Here is a 23,169-nt window from a genome sequence, read left to right on the forward strand (position 1 = left end):
TGTGGACACACATTGATCATACTTGTCAAATTTATTTATTTTATAGTAAGATTTTACATTTTACTTTATTACTGTCCCTATTACATTAAACCTCGTTAAACCTAAAGTTATTTATATTATGAATAAATCCGACAATTATAAGGAAATATTTAAGTAAAAATCCAAAAAGGCAAATGGAAACTCGCCTTGGAACATGGACAACGTGAAATAAACCATAAAAATGTATACCTATTAACAAATCTATCTTAATAATTATCATCATTTACGACAAAACTGTTAAAGATCTCTTAATAATCCCCTAGAAAATCAACAATCACACTAACCTTAAAACACATGGTTTGGTGATAACATAATTTAAAAAAAGTATATTTTTAATGTTCATTTTCACTTTAATGAAACTCAAAACCGGGAGTATAGAACAGAGCAATAAATGTCGTAAGTGCCCTAAAGTTTATATAAGGGTGCGGATTGCACAGTGCAAGGTTTTATGCAGCCTTGCAGTTTACTGCCGACGGCGCCGTGCGCGCCTTTATGGGCCCCAACAATCGATCTCGTACTACATTTTCCCGCCAGAAATATTGACAGATTTACAAGCGTAATCGGATCACAGTCTTTCCAATGAATTGAGAAAAGTTAATCTCATTCTTGAGTTTTAATACTGGATTTTTACGTAGAAATGTTTTATGTTTGTCTGCAGTTGTTAAAAAGTCTCTTTAGGTATTTCACATCCTGAAATCCTCTACAAAATTTTTAATTTTTTAAAAAAATACAGTCATTTTAGATCAAGAGTTTGACTCTTATTTAAAATTTACTTAAATCCAAAAACATTTCACACAACGTTGGCTTTAGTTCAAAGGTTTTCCCTAAAATCATGTGTACGTATTAATTAGATACCTTAGTCATCTGATATAAAAAAACCCGACTCTCTTTCGAAAATGGTTTTCTAAATTCAATGTGACTAAAATGATTATAAATTTTGGCATCGTAATTTAAGTGATATATTAATGTTATTTCTTTTGGTAACTTACTGCAATTATTTTTTTTATACAATTAAATAACAAACCCTTAATCATTTCATCAGAATAGTTAAAACCTAGAAGTCCTGGTTGTGGTTTTAGCTCAAATAACGGGTCGCCGGAATTTTATCCCCCTGGAATTTTACCCCCTGGGCAAAGCTGACGTCACTATGACGTAGTAACCTGAGCGGCCAAAAGTTTGTTCGCGGCCGGAATTTTACCCCCGCGGATTTGGAAGTCTAATGAAAATAGTCAGAGCGTGATTAATTAGATTAGCGATGAAAACCGGAATTTTACCCCCTGTCCATATAACTAGCGTTTAGACAACTGAAGATGTACGGGCCGGATTTTTACCCCCGGAAATTTACCCCCGGATTTTTACCCCCCGGAATTTTACCCCCGGAATTTTACCCCCGGAATTTTACCCCCTGGAATTTTACCCCCTGTCCGATTTTAGAAATTGAATAATTGATTTTCTTATTTCTGTTTTTAATTAATTGTAAACATTTCATTATTTAGTAGCCAATTTTTATTTATTTTGTAATCTCAACTAAGTAAACACAATTCGCTGTTTTATTTTGATCATATTAACCAACAGTTGGCTTCAAAGATCGAATCCTGATACTCGAATCTCAAAATTAAAATTAAAAAGCCGTTCGATAGGTTAATGTTACAAATAAATTAAGATAGGCTACTTAATAATAAAATGTTTACTATTAAATTAAAACTGAATGAAGATAATTAATAATTTTCACTAATTTATATATCTGGCCAGGGGGTAAAATTCCGGGGGTAAAATTCCGGGGGTAAAAGTCTGGGGGGTAAAATTCCGAGGGTAAAAATCCGGGGGTAAAAATCCGGGGGGTAAAATTCCGAGGGTAAAATCCCGGGCCGTACATTCTAGGTTTTTATAATTTGATGTCTTCTGATTAAATTCACAACCGTGAAAATATATGTTTAATTCCGCGTTTAATCCATCGAGCTGATGTCGCGAAACTCAAAAGTTCGCGGCCGGAATTTTACCCCCTGGTTTGTGACGTCACGTTTGCCCAGGGGGTATAAAATTCAAGGGGGATAAAAATCCGCTACCCCCAAATAAGAAGTGTTGTTTGGATAACTCACAAAATACGTTTCACGTACATTGGTAAACAATCGAAAACTAACTTTCGGGACTCAAGGACAAATATTTACTAGTCATCATTTCCTTGAAGATGTGGTCTTAATGCACAACGTATTATTTTACATTTTATAGATAATACAACCAAGTTATTATGAACCTTAAAGAATTATGTAAAAATGTGACATACTTTAAAAAATATGATAAATTATGTATTAATACAAATAATAACAAGTACAACATTTTTTTTTAACTTCTGACTTACAAAATTGTCTACGTGACAGTCAACATGTAAAGCGTGAATTAAAGAGTGTTGTAAGGGCTGTAACAGTTCTGTAAATTCATTTCCTTCTAATTTACATTTTAAAGGATGTCACGACCTTGGCTGCAGAGGTCGATATTGACCAATCAATTGTCTGGAGGCTAGACAAGCTGTATGACGTAGTCTACCGTGTAGCCTCTATAGTGTAACAAAACTACCTACATTATGAAGGTTCCAATATTTTAGGGCATTGCTCCTGGGTAAGAAACATACCTAAATATCATATTTAAATCGTCCGGAAGTCCTTAGTTACTCACCCAGCTGCCATTTTGTTTTTTTCAGTTATTAATTTTTTTTGAAAGAATGGTTAAACATACGGAATGGAAACTTTGCACAAACATTTATGACAACTAGACAAAGCTACCAAAAAATTATGAAAATTTTTCAAATTCATAAAACAAAATGGTGGCCGTTTAAAATTTTTGTAAAATCAATGGTTTTCGAGTTGTTTAAGAAACAAAATTTTAAACGGCCGCCATTTCGTTTTATGAATTTGAAAAATCTTCAAAATTTTTTGGTAGCTTTGTCTAGTTGTCATAAATGTTTGTGCAAATTTTCAATTTCGTATGTTTAACCGTTCTTTCGAAAAAAATTAATAAAAAAAAATGGCGGCTGTGTGAGTAGCTAAGGACTTCCGGACAATTTAAATATGATATTTAGGTATGTTTCTTACCCGAGAGCAATGCCCTAAAATATTGGTAGAGAATTCCGGGACACCCTGTATAACCTACCTACAATTTTTAAACCAAATATGTAGCCTACCTACTTAACTTATCGGCCTCTAGTATGTAGCCTATCTACTTTGGTACTTTTAACTACTGTACCTAACCTTCCTGCAGTTATGAAACATAATTGACTATGTAGTCTACCTAAAGTAGAAGTTTTAGCTATCTAGCCTACCTACTTAACGGCCTCTCGTATGTAGCCTATCTACTTTGGTACTTTTAACTACTGTTAGCCTTCTTGCAGTTATGAAACATAATTGACTATGTAGTCTACCTAAAGTATAAGTTTTAGCTATGTAGCCTACCTACTTAACTTAACGGCCTCTCGTATGTAGCCTATCTACTTTGGTACTTTTAACTACTGTTAGCCTTCTTGCAGTTATGAATCATAATTGACTATGTAGTCTACCTAAAGCAGAACTTTTAGCTATGTACCCTAAGTTGTAAAACTTAGACCTCATATTTGTATCGGGCTAAAACTACTGTAATTTACAGTTGATTAAAACCTTTGACTTTGAATAAACGTACCTATAATCAATTTACACGTTGATACTGTAGCCAACTTAAGAATAAAAATGAATTTATATCTTTGATTTAAGTATGGGTCCTTACTTCAGTAACGTGGGTTTACATTTTAGATAATAAACTTTTCCAAAATAAAATGTTTAGTTATTTAAATTTTTTTATGTTTACAGGATCTTTCTCAACTATGTTTGAAGTAATAATATGGCAATAAACGATATTTGTGTTGATGGCTATGTTTTTACGTAGACATATTTTTCAATGAAAAAGCACGCCCTTGAAAAAGCCACAAAACAACCGAATGTAAAAAAAAAACGGAGTCTGACACGTACATCCTTCCTTAGTTAACCTCTGTCCATCTGCCTAATTTAAAATCATGGCAAAGGTAAATTTTACGGAAAATTCCTTCTTAGTCAGTTTAAAAGGATTACAAACAATTGCGTGGTATGACACGTTGATCGGAGACAGCCAACTTCGCTTTTATAGTGTAGTTGCCAAAGTGAGCTATAACCAATCTTGGACCCTAATAACCAAACAACATCCAATCACCATAATAATAGGGTGTTTGTTTTTTGTATTAGTTTATGAGGTGGCGAACCTAAAGGCTGAATGAGTTCAAAAACTCTAAAGGATACAACGGAGCGTTCTAACATTGACCATAGTCAATAGTTTTAAGTTTCTAATAAGGAACTGAATCAAAGTGAACTAAACCGCTTCCTGTCGTTAGCAAATTCGACACAACATAACCATTCATTGAAACCTGTAATAAATAAAAAAAAAGTGGTGACGTTTGAAGATGAGATTCTTAAATATACATGGAATGGTTGTTAAGGATGTCAAAATAAAGGCTGTGTCGTAGATGAAGAAATATAAAAGCTAATGAATCCATGCATATTTACCTTTGAGTTGTTCTTGTTTGGACTTCTTTAAAGTGAATCTCGTTTCATCTCCGGGTTTATTTATCATAGAAATCATAGACTTAGTATGTTGGTCGCCACTAGTCATGGATGAAGTAAACACAAATTACTCGGATTTCAGAAGTAAATTTTTGTTTGTTTTAATCCATTTAATGTTAATGTTAAAATGTTTAATTTTTCAGCTGATTCAATAACGTAAATAAACTTTCTCGTTACACCACTGTGAAATAACCTTTTTAAATTACTGGCGGATAATATAATATATATTTTTTGTAAAAACAGGACTGAACAATAAGTTAAAGTATTTTTATATATTTCCTTTTTAGTGGGTAAACAAGCTTTTAAATTACACCTCATTTATAGTAGTTGGTGAAGAATTAATAAAATTATGGACTAAGGACACAAAAGTCCTTTATAAATTTTAATAATATAGATATATATAGATATGTAGATTGAAGCATAAATAAGAAATATGTTTAAACATGTGTAGAGTGCAAAACAAAAGGATTAAATGTAATTTTAACAGTAACATGTGAGAGCCTCGATCATCTGATGTCCTATATTTCAGTGAAAAACATACTAAATTTAGGCAATATTTAGCATATATTGCACCAATAGCTGTGTAACAATAATTTTAAAAACACTCTTCAGAATGTTATTTTTTCATATACTTGGACAATATCCAATAGTATGCCAATGTGCAAACTTTACCAAACAAAGAAAATGTTTAAAGAAGATTTGCTCTATTGACAAAAATATACATTGAAGTTAGGCTTTAAAAGTCCAATTATATTAGCAATACTTCTTTACTTGAAAAGTTTTATTTTTAATTCCAAGCAACTCCTAATAAGATGCTTATATTTATTTTTAGCAAATACAGACTTTGATACATTGGAAAGTAAAAGTTAAAATTAATTCCATGTAACGAAAATTTATTTAAACATTAACATTATCATCTTTTTAGACATTCTTAAATCTTTAAGTATAGTTTTTTTTTATTTATTTTTTTTACGCTAGGCACGAGCCCGAAATTGGTTTTCACATTACTTTAGGCTAGACTTAGGGGTTGCAGCATTATCACTTAGATAAAATCCATTTGTGATTTGGCAGGATTTGAACCCGGGACCCCCGGAACAGGAGTTCTGCGTTCTAACCACTAGACCAGCTCACTCAGGAACCAAAGCAGCGATGCCTCGGGTTCGTTTCCCATAGTCGCCACTTAAAAGTGATCAGGACGGTTCAATCTTGTATTCTACGGACTCACACCTCGCTTAGCTTAGTACGTTCCACGCACAGGCTATGTTCATGTGGGTCGGAAAATGCAAGCGTAGAAGAGGCCGCGTCTTTGAAAATAAAATAATAATCGTTCAAGCCAAACGAAACGTTTTGAAAGCAAATATTCCAGGCACAGAAATAGTGCCATTTACCAACATAATGCTAAAATAATTCATTGACAACACAGTCCACAACACTCAACGAGAGGAATAAATAGAAGATTGAACTACGTAAATAAATATTCACTTATTCGTCAATAAAACTTGGATTATTGTAAACGCGACCGAACCTAACTGAATAGAAGTTAATGAAAGATGGACGATGTCGTTGGCGGGGGCGTAAACGTAAACAGGTTGCAAAGGAAACTAGAAGTTATGGAAATTTATGGATCAGAGTCACGCAGCCGTACACAGGGTCAATACAAGACTGTATAAAGGTAGGTCTACACTTGGCAGTGATGGTGTTGGTAAAAACCAGGTAGTCAAGTGCAATTTATTTTACTTATTGTATTTTGCAACTACTATTTTAGCTCAGGATGAACCTTAAACAGTTTGATAAGGCTGCCAAGGGAAATATTTTATATCTTTTATGTCATCATCAACAAGTATTTATATATATTATAATTTCTAAAGTACCTTTTTGTCGGTACACTATAACTTCCTTAATTCTTCACAAATTGTTATAAATTAGGTGTCATTTTAAAGCTTTTTTTACCCACTACGCTAGGAAAGTATATGAATCACCAATTTTTTGTTGTTTTTCGTAAAACGATCTATTTGATCAGTTTGCAGCTAATTTGAATTTGAAATGTTTATTTACGTTATTCGATCACCTAAAAGATATTAATTAAATTAATCAAAACAAACGAATATTTTTCTCCCAAATTTTAGTGTCAATAAGACTCAAACAAACATACTTAGTCTGTGCTTTCTACGATAAATAAACCCGTAGATAAAAATAGAATATTCACTATAAGAAGTCTAAACAAGAACAACTCAAAAGTAAGTACCGCATGGCATGAGTTCTTTAGCTTTTATATTTATATAAGTTTTGATACGGTTCTTTACCAAGGGACGTAGAACTCCTAGAGTTCCTTTAGAGTTGTATCCTTTAGAGTTGTTTAACTCATATAAGCCCTTTAGGTTCGTTACCACAAAAACCACGCTAAAAAGAACATTATTATATGTTAATGAGAACCCTAAATAGGGTCCAAGATTGTTTGTAGCTCACTTGAGCATCTACTCAATCAAAGCTAAGTTGACTGACTCCGGTCAAACTGTCACTACGCAAAAGTTCATAATCCTTTCAAACTAAGAAGGAATTTCCCTTAAAAGTTAACCCTCCTCTTATGCCTTTCCCTTGACTGAAATAATGCATACTAGACATTTCAGTGTAAATCAAATCAGTCAAAAGGAAATTCGCTTAGTCTGCAGGTTTGCTGCAGCGGGGGTATTAAACTTGTGTTATATTATTTCTTTATCAGCAAGTTTGGTTAGTTCGGTTAGGTTATGATAGTTTAATTTTATAATTAAAAAATAATAAAATTGAATTTGAGACATTTATAATTTTATTTTATGAACAGAACTATTTTTGCGATTAGTAAACCTTCATTGCCAAAGTGCTCTCTACTACAGCGCTGTTCACGGAGGAATTTTGAACTAAATGCCTCATTCGTACCTCCCCTAAGTCAGACCCTAAATAAATGTACTCAATGCGTTTCATTGAATTGAAAAATAACAGCAATTAAATTATACAGCTGATCAAAATGTAAACAATTATGTTCTCCATAAGGATTACATGGGAACTTTCAAAGCCACTGGGGCAGAGCCCAAGGGACTTTTTCAAAAATGTAAGGCCAGTTTGCAAATCTACGCGACACGCTCTTTCCAATGAGACGTCAATGGATAAAATCTGTTAAGAAATGGCGGAGGAGTTCAACCGACAAAGTTTCATGTAGCGTATTAATTATATAGATGTACAGACGCTAACGAAGGAAAGATTGCACGTACTTAGGTTTGCTGCAACAGGGAGGGTAAAAGTTCTTTTGTAAAATGTTTATTTTAGTTATAAATAAATGCATTTTCCAAATTCGATTAAAGTATGTTCTTAAACAAGCAAGCTACATCAGTTTACTTTACAATTTTTTTGAATTTTCTCCGTAGCCAGGTAGCCTGCTCGGCGCAAGGGAAACGGAATCGTTCGTTTAGACCTGACCCCCACTTTAACTAGTCCAGAAAAAGGGTTAAACAAAATTATGTTGCCTTAAACAATTTGTCTTCAATAATTGTCTTATTTTGAACAGATTTAACTAATTTCGTCACTTGTGTGTATGTTAACGATAACGTTTTAAATTATTTTACATTTGACTTTAGTTTCGAATGCAGTCTTAATGTAGGTAAATTAAAAGCCTGAGCAATCGACGAGCCCGCTGCTATCTGGGGATGAGTGGAAGTTGGTGACAACAGCCAGTGCTGACAACGTAACATCTACTTTAGTCTTTTTTACGATGGTCACACAGACATCACCATTTCACGAGTTTGTGTATACAGTTTAGGAATCCTTCAACTTAGATTTTTTAAATATTAGATTGTTGTTTTAGAACAATTAATCCGAAAACTCGATACAACGTTTTCAAAAACACGTTTAAACTAAATATAAATTTATGTGAAGGAGGGAAGGATTTTTGATTATAAGTTAAGTAAATTATGCACCTATACTTTTTTACCCTATAAACGTTTTTTATTTGTTGTGCGACCGCGCTACTAATCTTCAAGATGTTACTAAGAACTAGTTAATCAAGTTATGTTGAGTTTTTAATGATTTTAAAAAATATATAGACTTAAATACTTGTAATATAGGATCTAGGCAATTACAATATTTATTTACTGTTGAATTAATAGTGGGCATTATCAACACAATGATCACACAATATTTAGTATTCTCAATACGACCTTTGCCTTCTAACATCACGTATTTAAAAGTAAAACTATTCCTTTATATATTTTGGGAATGGTAAGGAATGGAGTCGTGTTCTCGGTATTCAGATAGTTACTGATTGGAAAACCTTGATAAGTTAGTGATTTTGTTTTTTAATTTTTTTATTCAATTTAGTTTAGTTCAATTTTTTCTTCTCAAAGAAATTTCTTATAATTTTTCATAATCTCATACGTTATGAAAGCAATTTTGTTTATTAATTCAACACACACCAAAACTACAAATTACCAGCTTTACTTAATACATTACTAAAAATTCGTTTTATGGTTACTTCGTCTTCTTGAGAAGATAGTAACCATACATGCAAATTTCAAGAAAACTAAACCAGCAAAAATAATGATCTGTACATTTTTAAATTATATTGTAAACATCATTGTTGAAAGGATCACTCTATTCCGGTTATCTATTATATTTACCTTTGCATTTTAGTACTAATTACGTTATGGTCTTATTTTGTACTTGATACTACGATATGTATAGAAAGTTATTAGTATAAAAAACTTATTAAGATAAAATTACTATACAAATTATGAGCATAGGGGCCTTTGGAACAGTTAAACTTTTAATAATTCTATAAAATATTAATCGTTGAAACATAGTAAGATTTAATTACCAAGCAAAAGCTAAAATCTATACAAAAAACAAGTAGGCCTACTTGGCTGTTGCCAATTTTCGAGACTTAAAATTCATATGCCATAAACTAAAGGATATTATTTCTGGATTTGGATATTGCTAGGCCGATATATTCTTGGTTTGGCGAAGGTTTCTATTCCAGTTCAATACTTTATTCTTTTGTATTATAAATAAACTTTGAGTGGGTAGCATTGGAATTGTTTCGAACATGGTTGGTTTGTTGTAACACTTAATTGATATGCTACCCACCAAGTATAACGATTAGTTGTTACATTTTTATGTAAAATTCGAATGTTCAAAATTAAAACTCCAATGTAATAATATTATATTGTACTAGCTGTTTGGCCCACACTTCCCTCGAGCAATTCTTTTGTAAAACCAGCATTTTATATAGTGTATTGCATTTAAAATATATGCAAAAGTCTAATTTATTAACCACACGCTACTAAGATACAAACCTTCTTTATGTTTTGTTAGTAAACAAATAAAAAAAAATTATTCTTTAACGAACTTTATGGTGTTAAATCCTTCTCCATGTGTGTACCAAGTTTTGTGGCCATCGGTCCAGCGGTGTCTGAGTTTATCTCTGCCAAATATACAAACCAACACCTTCTTGTATACTTATAAATTGCTATTTTTACTTATACTTTGGGGTTTTATACTCACACCCATCTTCTTGATCAGTTGATGGATAGATATTATTTTGCATTTATATTAAGGAATTGTATAGCTATATAAGATAATCATGTTGGTTTATAATAAACTAGCCACTATGCCCGTGCCTTGCAACGGGTCAATATGCAAATTTTAGTTTTTACTGGAAACGAAAAACTATCACAATACAGGTAGTTCTAATCCTGTCAATAGTGTAATTTTCTAACATTTTATAAGGAAACATATTAGTGAAATTGCTTATTCCCTATATGGGAAATTTGCTAAAAGATCAGGTAAATGGTAATTCACTTAATCTGCAGGTTTGCTGCTGTGGCGGTATTTTATTACTGTTTCCACAAAAATATATCTACAAAATAATTCTCATAAAACTCAGAATAAAAGCAGAGTCTGATACGGCAATGATGATATAATCTAACTTATATCATCAATGAATAATTTCTTGTATCAATAACTTATTCTATATGAAATATTCTTTCAGGCATCAGGGTTTTTTTTAACCAACTACGTGGAATTGTGAAAACAAGTGAATTTGACAGTTCTGTATGTTTACATTTAAACATTGAAGCTCTTGCTCTTTGTTGCCATGTATGCAAATCAATGCACTTTCAAAACTCTCATCTAGGAGCTTTGAAAGCCCAGGGAGCAGAGCCCTAGGTCAATATCGAAGCGGAAATAGTTCTAGGCATCCTCAGAGCGGTAGCTTTATTGTTGTCAAAATTTAGCCCAGGTGGTTCAGTGGTTTTGGGTTTAGCTCATACAAACACACAGACAGACACTACCTCTTCTTTTTTTGTAAGATAGATAGATAGACCAAATTTTGTAACCTAATAGTTAATTTTCAGTCTTGACTCATAACAGCAACACCAGGCGTCCGTAATCAATAATGATTTAGTTTGTGTAAATGCGTGTCTTTGAAAACTCTCCACAGTTTCAGGGGTCACTAATAACATCAAGTATGATATTCCATTTGAAAATTAAGTTAAAGGGGCCGAATTATGTTTAATCCAACCAAAAGCGAGATATACTGTTATTCACAATCTATAATGTACCCATTTGCTTTTCCTACCCACGAAATATCAAAAACTAACTATCAATGTATTGGCGAATTTCCCATATAGGGAATAAGATATTACCGTAGTACTCATGGTAAGACATGGACCCGGGACCGATTTACTTTTTCATTTTGAGGTCCCTAGAGACCAAAAACACCATCCGTTCAAATTCATATATGTGTCCGTTAGCGCGATAACTCGAGCAAAAATCATCCGATTTTGATGAAATTTGGTACAAACGTGTAAACCTACGTTTATTTGAACGAGTTCGCGAACCAGCGTGATTGGATATGGGAACAGGGGTCTATACACAGGAATATGTGAACAGGGGGGTTTTATGGGGTAAAAATTGGGTTTTCCCACTTTGACCCTAAAAACTTAAAATTTAGCAATTTCTTTCCAAAACAATTTGTAGAGCTTAAAAAAACAAATAATTTAGTATATTGAAGCGTTATTATGCGCCTAATGGTTAAGGAGAAAATTCCAAAAACTGTAAATTTAAAATTCTTATGTTATTCTTATGGAGAATAAATAAACTGTTAGTAGTTTGCTTGTTTATGAACATATTTTGAAAAAAATTGGAAAATGCATTCATTTCATACTAAACTATTAACATTTTACAAAAAAAAAACCTTTTTACTCTCCCTGTTGCAGCAAACCTAAGTACTCGTTAAACTAATGCAATTTAAATAGGGAATAAATGTGATATTTTTAAGGAGACATTTTAGTGTAAATCCAATCAGGCTAATGGAAATTCGCTTAGTCCGCAGGTTTGCTGCGGCGGGGGTATTTTAATTTACGTTTGATAATAATATTATTTTGTACTATTAATAAACACTGTTCGCCGACCAAAAAATCATTCAAGTGTGATGTAATGAGTTGCAGTGAGTAGTAGAGGCAGAGGGCAAAAAGCCGCATTGAAATGGCCATAAAATCAATGAGTAAGAGGAGACGCCGAGCCTGACTAGACGTCTGCCCTGCGGTTAAGTTTTATCTCAATCTTATTCATATTTACTTTTTAAAATTCGATAAAATGTTTGATTGAAATTTGCATTTGGTACCTATTTGATACCTGATCTAACTCTTCAGTTGAGTACAACTTTTCGCGGTGTGTCTTTGCATTCTGATACCAATGGCTGTTACACATTTACGGAAATGTATTTTGTACAAATAATTGCTTGGTTACCGATAGATCTTAAACTATACTACCATGAAATTCAATTTCCGTAAAATATGTAAGTAAGTAGTAAAAAACGTGTATACATAATGTTTTTTTTCCTAACCGAATGAGTAAATGAATGAAGGAAAAGGAGGTTTTAAATACAGAAGTAATAAACAAGAATTTTCATTGTTAAACATATTTTAAACTTTAACTGTTGAATATTAAATGGATGTTTCAGTTATTAGCACTAAATACAACATATTGTAAGTATGGCACCGGAGGGTCGAGCCATGGCTCGGTATAGTTTATTTCGATTTTAAGCAATATAGACGAAACTCACAGTTTATTATCAACTAATTTTGCCTTTGATTATTTAAGTTTCAGTAGAATTTCAATTTATTATGATGGTAATTTTAACCTGGCAAGTATTTAGGGACAAAATGGTACCGATTTGGGTTCCCATACCCTTACAATAGCAGACAAATTAATATTTTTCGTAATATTTGTATTTGATTTCAAAATATTGCCATTAGTGCACTAACCATTGTATTTATTTCAAATGTATTTTAATTTTTTGAATCCTCCGTAAATTCCCAATAGTATAGAGTCATTGAGATAGAACATCTGCATAAGCCCTTATTCTGAAATGGAAGTTTGAATTTGTGATTTTGAAAAAAAAATGCAATAACTTTTACGTAAGTTTTCTACGACATACTGGACTGTAGATAGCTTCAAGTATTACTAAAAACTTCTTAAACTAACAACCTTTAAAATTATGTATAAACTTACTGTTTCTTTGATTTGTTAATCTTTAATTTAAGAGTTTCTCTAGAAAAACACGGAACGGCTAGAATTTATTTCCCTGTATAAAAACATGTATTTGCTTAGATAATATGGCAACAGCTGTACAAAAAGTTTTGAATAGGTTTTTTTATTGAGTGGAGCGAAGCGAAGCTCTTTAGGATTGTATTCAATGCAAACTTTCTAACACTATAATTTAAAAACTGCTGAACATATTTTAGCCAAACTTACCAAGGTTGTTTCGACAAATGTTTGAAAGGTTTAGAATGAAAAAATTTCAATTCTTGAATTATCAAGAATTTAAATTGTTATGAAAATTATATGGGCATTAGCCCATATAATTTTAAAGTAACTCAAAGTCTTTTAAACAAATTTAACGTTGTTAACTTTAAACACTAGTTTGAAGTTTTATCACAAACTATACGTGTATATGGAAGTTAATCCTAATAAACCTTTAATATTCTTACAAAAAATCTCACAAGGATTACAATAAACCTTATTCAAACATAATTTTTGATACAGCTATTGCTGTTGCCGTTTTATTTGAGCAAATACGTGTTATTTTAAAGGGATATGATTTTGGCCATTCCGTGTTTTCGAGAGAAATTCTTTAATTTAAGAATACAAATTAAAAGAAACAGTAGGTTTACATACATTATTTTTAAGGTTACTAACTGAAAAGTTTTTTTATTAATCGCTGACACTCTACAGTCCAATGTAGTATAAAACAACTTTGACAAAAGTGATTACAATTTCCTCAAAAATCACATATTCAAAATGTTCGTTGCAGTATAAGGACTGAAAAATCAGATTTTTTATTTAAATTACTATGTAGGCTACTATTAATATTGGTAATATTGGAAATTCAACGATTATTCAAAAAATGACAATAAATTAGAAATAAAACAATATTTAGTACACTTATGGCCAATTTATGTCAACAAATACAAATATTTTGAAAAAATCTTAATTTGTCTGTTATTTCCTACCTGTGAGGATAAGGAAATCTAAATTGGTGCTATTTTGTAAAAAAATACTAAGTAATTTAACACAAAAAATTGTTTAACACTAACCTCATTCTACCCTGTATTACAGACATTCAGACATAGCTCGAATTAGAGTATAGGATCTATTTATTAGCGGGCTATATTTAGTGATGAGTCAATATTTACCAATGCATAGCTTGTTTATATATAGGTTTAATATTCGTAATAATTATCGTAGTCTTCTTATCTACTATTAAAAGTGACTACTCGAACTACTGTATACTTCGAAAATGTTTTTTTAGCCAATTGAAAGAAGTGACTAAAAGTGTTATGCATGATAAGTAAAATTGTATGTTCACTGTTGTATGTCTGAGATCATTGATTGATTGTGAAATAATTTGGCGTCACTTTCGTACAAATTTTACTTTAAACACTTTGAATTACCAAGGGTAATAACTCCGATGAACTTTAATCGGAGAACTTTATGGACCACGAAATAGAGGTTAATGGAACTGTTAATTCTTTTTAATTATAGCTAAGCTAGTTTTAGTTTTCATTTAGATTTTAGAACTCAATGACTCTTGGTTTATGTATATATATGTATTTATACTTGTTTTTATTCTGATGTAGCTTGACAATGCCTATTCCTTCTGGACATGGTCAATGGTAATAAACTATTCTTATTCATTTATTAGTTAAATTATTACGATACATTATTACACCCTTTGATTACAATGTTAATTACCATGACTCACTTAAGCTATCCCATTGATCAAGAAAGACTTACAATGCTATGTAAATTGGTTGGTCTTTGATACTTTTCTTGAATAACTAAGAAACTAACCTCCAAATACTCTTTTGTATATTTATGAATACATTAAGAATATGTTTTAAATGAACTTTTCCGTTAGCAAATCTTTTGAATATAATTCCATAAATAATTTAATTCAGCCATAAGCGGATTGTACTGTAACCGATTTGGACTGTAGTCCTCACTTCAACCGTACAAACGCGTAACTATTCGTTTAATGGCATTTGGGTTAAATGTGTCAATTTTTTTCACGATCTCATATAGTATACATATTGCTTGCATATCATTAGCTACGCCAGATTTTAATTTCTTTGCCTAAGCAATACAGAATATACGTAATAGGTTTGATTTTTGATTATCGATTAATCAATCATCAATGAAAGATTTAAGGACTTAACCATTTTTCTTTCCTTATATGGTTAAAATCGTATGTATATTATTCTTACTATTTCAAGCTAAAAATAGTATTAATTTATAGTCCACATTAATTAACTACCTTATCGCTCTGGCAATACAGGTTTTACTACATAAATGCATTAATCTTTGGTGTACATTCCGAATAGCTAAGGTACGGATTAATTGTTCGATTAATACTTAAATGTTTAGGATAGTTTCATTCACGTATTATTTCCAAATGCACAGCTTATCAGTTAAACAAACAAAATACTAGATAATCGGTTAGGCCTAGTCTTAGCTGTTCACGCCGAATAGATAATGCTTTAGTAATAGATAACTTAGTAAATATAGTATTTAGATAAATTCACAGTTTCATCTTTGATTTCAACTCCCAGCTAAGGTACGATCTAATAACCTTTCGTAGTGGGTTAAATGTTATAATAGGTTTTTTATTTGTTTATAAAACTCATGAATGTTTATATTAAATTCCAATGTGAGTTACATAGAATGCAATTAATTTAATGCAAGTTTGGGATGAATTCTCATTTCACACGTAGTTCATATATAGTTCTCTACGTACTACCTTTGACTATTAATACAACAACTAGACAATCCATCCCTATGTTAAAGTTGTAGCCAAGTTTTTAATACAATTTGTCTTAGTTGATGTGAGCCACCTACACATTGCGCTGATCTAAATTACTGATTTCTGCCGATTACATGATGGTTTTTACCAAGTCAAACTGATGGAATGACTTATTATGAGCTATAGCAACTGTTCTGTATCCAATAGTCAATGGTACTACCAAAATCTGATTCCACTAGTAATACGTATCCCATTCTTCTTCAGAACTCGGTCCTAATTTTGATCCGACTTTATATCCACCCCTACATAATTTTACCTCTTCACTCAAGATACTAATGTACTTCTCCGCACTATCCCGACATGTTAAACTACATGTGATCGCATACTACTTTAGACTCTTGGTTATGTTACCTGTACACTCAATATAGGTGCTTGTCTTACCTTTGATAGAAGCAGACCTCCTATCGTCCGTGACGGCGGCGCTGCTGAGGGGTGCTCGCTCTAGCTGTGGACCCGAGACCAATGTGTGGTGATGGTGATGGTGGTGGTGATCTACCCCGGTGGTCGCCGGTACTCCCGCCTCTATGCCGATAGCTACCCAACACATCACGAGCACACAATCCCACATGGCTTACGACAGTGTCTCTGTCATGCTGGGGGGTCGGCGGTTCGACGGGCACTGTGCATGGTCCGACTGAAGAGCGCCTCGCTCGCACGCGCACGCGCCCCACCATTGTTGCTGGGATTGTTGCGGTATCACCTGTGAGCGCCCCCCTCCACCCAGTGGGGGCTACTCATGGGGCTTTTACCGTATTAATAGAGATCGATGGCTTTTACACGGCAATAGATGTGTTGCTGATAAAAATGAACTATTGTCAACGCGTTCACAAAAATATTCTAGTAACTCCTCGACGATTAAAAAACTACTTCTACGTACAGGTTTTGGAGTGAGACAGTTTATTTATTATACTTACGTCAAATTTTTATAATAAATGTTTTGCTATCGCTTTCAAATAAAATATATGTTAAATATACCACTACAACAGCTTGCTTCCCGTCATGCTGTTGTAGTGGTTAGTCCCTGAGGTCCCGGGTTCAAATCCCGCCAAGTCACCAATGGATTTTATTTAAGTGATAATGCCGCAACACCTAGGTCTAGCCTGAAATAATATGAAAAACAATCCCGGGCTCGTTTCTAGCGTCCTAGGACAAAAAATATATACGTAATGTTTTAAAAGCCTGAAATCTTAATATTGAACTTATGAACTAACCACCGATTGTTTCGTTGACCTACAGATGTACAGGCAACTTATTAATCAAAAGTTACTGTGTACATTGGAATATGTTTGTCGTTATGAAAAAAAGAAACTAATATAATACATTATTTAACATACAATGTGTTCAAAAGGTCTGGAACTCCCTTCGTTACTAATCCATGGTATCTCCATGTGTTTTCTCTTTTTTGTGACATTTGGATTTTTAATGGTGATTTTCCCATTGAAGACCTATAAAATAACGGAAACTTAAATTTTCTTTTCAACCTGCTAGATCTATTTTTATTAAAATTTAGTATGTTGTGGTCCTTATGATTCCAAACAAAATGGACAACCCCCATATTCCTGTAAAAAGTAGGGTTCAAGGTTATTGTAACTTTTGTGATTTTCCCCGTGAATTATCATAGGTTTACTCCCACCACTTAACCTTATAAAGTTTGATGACATGGAAATCAATGAAAACAATAACCATTATAGCTCGGTGATACTTACACACTTTAAAAATACCCTACAGAAGACGCAGTTGACGCCGAAAACAATTGCATTCTAACGACATGGGTTTAGAAACTTTCTTACATGAATATAATTACGATAAAGCATTCAGACATTTTTAAAATCGCTATGAAGAAAATTTACAAATGTTTTAGTAATCAACCATAACAAATCAAATACCGGTAATATACTAACAGTCTAAAATAGTTATATATCATTATAACAACTCTTGGAAGATAAACCAGTAAAATGGTCACTTGAGCTTTAATTTAATACAAAACCGAACAAAGGTTAGGTAAGGCTAGGCTAGGTCAAAAGGTAGTTGCCGATTTTTGTAAAATATGTGCCTACCACTCATCTTATAAATTCATTACCCGACCGACAGTTATAATAATCCATATTTTCTAGCCTCTGAGCTGGTTCTATATCTAAATTGAAATATTACCTTCGTCAGCCTGCTCCTGTATACCAATGTTACTGCCGTTTCAGCATCACTGTGCCATCATCATACTGTTCAACCAAAAGGCGTCGTTATAACGTAAAAACACGAAATTCTGTAAGTATTCTCGTTAGCTTTAATTACAAAAAGTTAATCGTTACATGAATAATTAATCAAACTAATAACATCAATAAAAAAAATACATAAACTACTTTAAAGAGTTTAAAGGGTCTTAAAATACTATTTAAATTTAAAATGTGTACTGTATTCATTACTATATGTTTCTAGGCATTTGTTGAAATAATTTAACATGTTGAGAATTAAATTTAGTATTCATTTTTGAAATGTTTTAAAATAATTTTAAACTTTAAAATAAAAAATTATGTCTTTTATTTCCTCAAAACTTACTACTTACAAAATGGGCATTATAAGCTATTTTGTATCATGAATTAATTGGCAAAATAGTGGCTAAGACAAAATCATTATTTTGCGTTTATTTAAAACTATAGTCTAGATAAAACAAGAATTATGAAAATTTTTAATTAGTGCAAGACGAAATTAGACTTATTATACATATATATATATTTATTAAAACAAATACAAAGAGTATACCACGAGCGAAGATCAATGACCAGAATATCAAAGATGTTATTACCCTTGTTCACATTATGCTGAGATCATGGAAACTTTGTTACAACTTTGTTCACAAATAACAACCAACACCAACCCTACTTCCTTTTAATCTTTTTCTGAACTGTCTTTAAGAATAAGTTATTGCAATGTAAAATTTGACAGATTTTGTTAGTGTATTCAATTGATCAATTCTCAAATAGCTATATTATAATCTTACTAATTTTATTATATTATTTATATTGATTTACAATGTCCGTCTAGTTGAATTATATTTCACTCAAGTGGTTACTAAATATTATCATATATTATTTACTAGCTGCTGTACCCGTGCTTTGCAACGGCTGACACTGAAGAGAAAATATTGATGTTTAAATCTGTTGTATAAAATAGTTACATATTTAACTTTGATGTCAGGAAATAATTTCATCGGACCTCTTAGTTTGAAAAAAAATATCTTTCTTTCAAGCTTTACCAACTTATATGGCTTCCTAGTAAAAAGTAGACGCTGATGCATGTATGAAAATACTATAACATACGATTAAATTTTCTTATTTTACGCTTACTTAAAAGTTTACTTAGTTGAAAAAACTTACATATTATGAAAAAATGATGGGTAAAAAGGAATTGCACAACATAGGGTACTGTATAAAACGTAATTGATTACACATAAAATATATAGGCTTATATAGTACCCTACCTACTGAAACTTTTTCAGGAATCATTACCTGCATCTCATTATGTAAATATCACAGCAATCAAAAATAAAACGACGGAAAACTTCTATTACATTATGTTGAAAAGCCATTCCCTATTATCGTAAATCGGAGCACAAATTTTATCAATTTGTATGACACTGTACACATTATAATATTAAGAATAATAAGTAATAATAAGAAATGAAAAAGTATGATAAGAAATCAACAATATAATACGTACCAGTTCTTATATTTACTCGTTCGTTAGTTCATTGCATTTACAATAATTAACACGAAACTAATCGAAATCACTGATGAAATACAGTTCAAAAAGGCTTTATATTTTACAATAGCATACAAAGGGTAGGCTTCAAGTATGTTTAGTAAATTAGGCCTAAGTAAATAGTAAAAGAAATATAAGTAGTAGTTACCTGGAAAAAATTGTAGTATAATTAAAATTCAGTTCGTAAATTAAAAAAAACAAATAATAGTGTAAATAGTCACCTATAAGTTTAAAAATAAACCAATCTGTTCACACGTCACGTTTGAATTAACATTTTTAATTAAGAAATGACGTGTTGATCAGTTCAGATTTGTTAACAAATAGCTACCGGTACCAAAATAATAACAAAACATTCATATATCTCAATGATCCTTCTGTTTCCATAAAAATATACCAATAAAACTACTGTACAGTATTCTCATAATCAACTTAAGAATCTTGGGAACAGAACCTGTACCTCTTAACCTCTGCTCTTTGAACTATCAAATTAAAGTATTTATTTAAAAATCATTATAATCTGTTTAGCCCGCTAATAACATCAGTTGTTATATTGAGCAAAAATTACACTGAAGATGACTCAGGATAGGTGTATATAGTTCACACCAATTATTGATTTAATTATTTTACTTGGCTCTCTCCTGCCTAAACTTAATTCCATAAGTAAAGAAGCAATTTTTAGGAAATTTTGGTTTGAAAGTGAAATCTATATTTCATAATTTTATACTTATTTTATGTAAATTAAAATTTAAATAAAGATTTCCAACCAGCTGTTTGAATCAAAACAAACCTTAAAAACAATGTTTGCGCAAGTATAGTCTAATATGAACGGGTGATTTTTACCATCGATTGTAAAATAAATTTCATGGATTGCCAGGTTAAAATTTCCATCCATAATAAATTGGAATTCCACCGAAACTTATAAAAGCTTAGTACCTGGGGACCGAGCTTTGCTCGGAGAAAATCATTAGTTCACTCTGAAAGCAGTCTTAGTATCGGAGATACATAAATCTGTTCCCAAACTCCACACGGCTCGCCTTTACAACGTCCTACACCATTTCCTACGTCATGGACCTGTTTCCCTCCATTCCCATAGCACTTTAAGATTGTAGATACCTTAATCTAATCGTTATTAACAGTTCCCACACTCCGGACAGCTCGCCTTGACTACTTCCTTCACCACTTCCAACGTAGCGGACCTGTTTTTCTCCCTTCCCATAGCATTTCAGAATTGCAGATACGTTAATCTAATCGTCATAAACAGTTCCCACACTCCATACTAATCGCCTTTACTACTTCCTTCACCACTTCCTACGTCGCAAACATGTTTCCCTCCCTTCCCATTGCATTTAAAGATTGCAGATACATTAATCTAATCGTCATAAACAGTTCCCACACTCCGGACAGCTCGCCTTGACTACTTCCTTTACCACATCCTACGTCGCGGACCTGTTTCCCTCCCTTCCCATTGCATTTAAAGATTGCAGATACATTAATCTAATCGTCATAAACAGTTCCCACACTCCGGACAACTCGCCTTGACTACTTCCGTCACCACTTCCTACGTCGCGGACCTGTTTCCCTCCCTTCCCATAGCATTTTAGGATAGCCCATACCCTTATCTAATCGTCATAAACAGTTCCCACACTCCGGACAGCTCACCTTGACTACTTCCTTCATCACATCCTACGTCACGGACCTGTTTCCCTCCCTTCCCATAGCATTTTAGGATTGCAGATACCCTAATCTTATCGTCATAAACAGTCCCCACACTCCGGACTGCTCGCATTTACTACTTCCTTCATCACTTCCTACGTCACGGACCTGTTTCCCTCTATTCCCATAGCATTTTATGATTGCCTTTACTACTTCCTTCACTACTTCCTACGTCACGGACCTGTTTCCTTCCCTTCCCATAGCATTTTAGGATTGCAGATACCTTAATGTATTCGTCATAAACAGATCCTAGACTTCGCACTGCTACCCTTGACTACAATGTCTCGAGTAATCTTAAGTATAATCTTTGCTCAATATTAACAAGTGATGTTTTTCCTTTTGTACTGTATTTGTAATTTCCTAGTATACTGTGGGTAGTTGGTTTATTATGAACACGTGCTACAACTTCAAGTCTTTTGTTTACCTTTTCCTTGTTATTTAATTCAACCAACATGGTTACTTAGCAACCCATAAGACTAATGTTAAAAAAATGTGACTTTCAGTTTCGTTTTTCTACGTAATTAGATTTTTGTTGGCAGTTCTAACTGCATGAAACTTGTTTTTAGGCCAAAAATAAACTATTTACAAGATTTGAAGAAAATCGTCGGAGCCGTTTTCGAGATCTTTCTGCAAGCAAGCAAGCATACATACAAGCAAACATTGCTCGTATTAGAGTATAGGAGTACCTGGGGACCGAGCCATGGCTCGATGTAGTTTATTTCAACAAGTATAGGATAAATATTTTACTGAAAATAATAAAAGCAAAAATTAGTAGTGAATAAAACGTCAGTTTCCTTTATATTGTTGAAATAAACTACATCGAGCCATGGCTCGGTCCCCAGGTACTATTTTTAAAACAGCTAGATCATGGTTATAGTGGAAATGCAAATGAAACCGTTGGCATTTCTGAATTTGAAATTACAGTATGTATATGTAAACAAATGGTTTCTGCGTTTCTTTCGAGTTTTATGGCTTGAATCAAAATCTAAAGCCAGTTGGCAAATCTGTACACCCAGACGCGTGTTTTTGATGAATAATACACGGGGGTCTTAGAACATAGAAACTTTAACGGAAAATGAATTTGACTGGATTTTGGCCTCTGAGGACCTCGAAACGAAAACATATATTGGTCCTGGGTCCAGGTCTTACCATGAAACCTATGGTAATAACTTATTCGCAATATGAAAAATTTACCTAAATTTTTTTCTCATTGGGCCTCAAAGTACAATGAAACGTATTAAGACAGGATAAGCCAATTTAGTGCAAGAATAATTAACGATACATATAAATATCAAGTAATGCCTGGACGCAAAGACAAAAAATCGTTTTCGTTCTCAGTCCGTCACACTATCAACTGATTTCTGAACCACCGACTCATCGAGTATATCACCTAGTATGGGATTACAAATCAGACTTGCCCCTTCTTCAGCTTCCGCCTGTCATTACTGCTTAATTAATTGAATGCTAATTGACTGATTAGACTACTTTTGTTACCTGAGAAACTCAACAATGCTACGGGACTGAGTGAACGTCTTGGGAAAATATTGCCGTGATTCCCAGCTATACATCTGACAATTGCGAAACTACGCCAATAAAATCAACCAAACTGTCAAATTCCCCCGACATTTGTTTAACACTTCAATACTAATG

The 23,169-nt window shown here is 32.7% G+C and overlaps 1 protein-coding gene across 1 annotated transcript in view; it reads right to left on the reverse strand.

Annotated features, from left to right (window-relative positions):
• LOC128990767 (inhibin beta chain-like) overlaps positions 1-16,631 on the reverse strand; it is a 172,334-nt gene extending 155,703 nt beyond the window's left edge. Inside the window, exon 1 of the mRNA XM_054413333.1 lies at positions 16,432-16,631. Within this exon, the coding sequence (XP_054269308.1) occupies positions 16,432-16,618 (187 nt within the window). The 5' untranslated portion in view covers positions 16,619-16,631. The remainder of the gene's footprint in view (positions 1-16,431) is intronic.
• Positions 16,632-23,169: the final 6,538 nt, after the last annotated feature.

This window comes from Macrosteles quadrilineatus, unplaced genomic scaffold, assembly GCF_028750875.1.
Source record: "Macrosteles quadrilineatus isolate MER2022 unplaced genomic scaffold, UCM_ALF_1.0 Scaffold_3__2_contigs__length_128488019, whole genome shotgun sequence".
NCBI classification, from domain to species: domain Eukaryota; kingdom Metazoa; phylum Arthropoda; class Insecta; order Hemiptera; family Cicadellidae; genus Macrosteles; species Macrosteles quadrilineatus.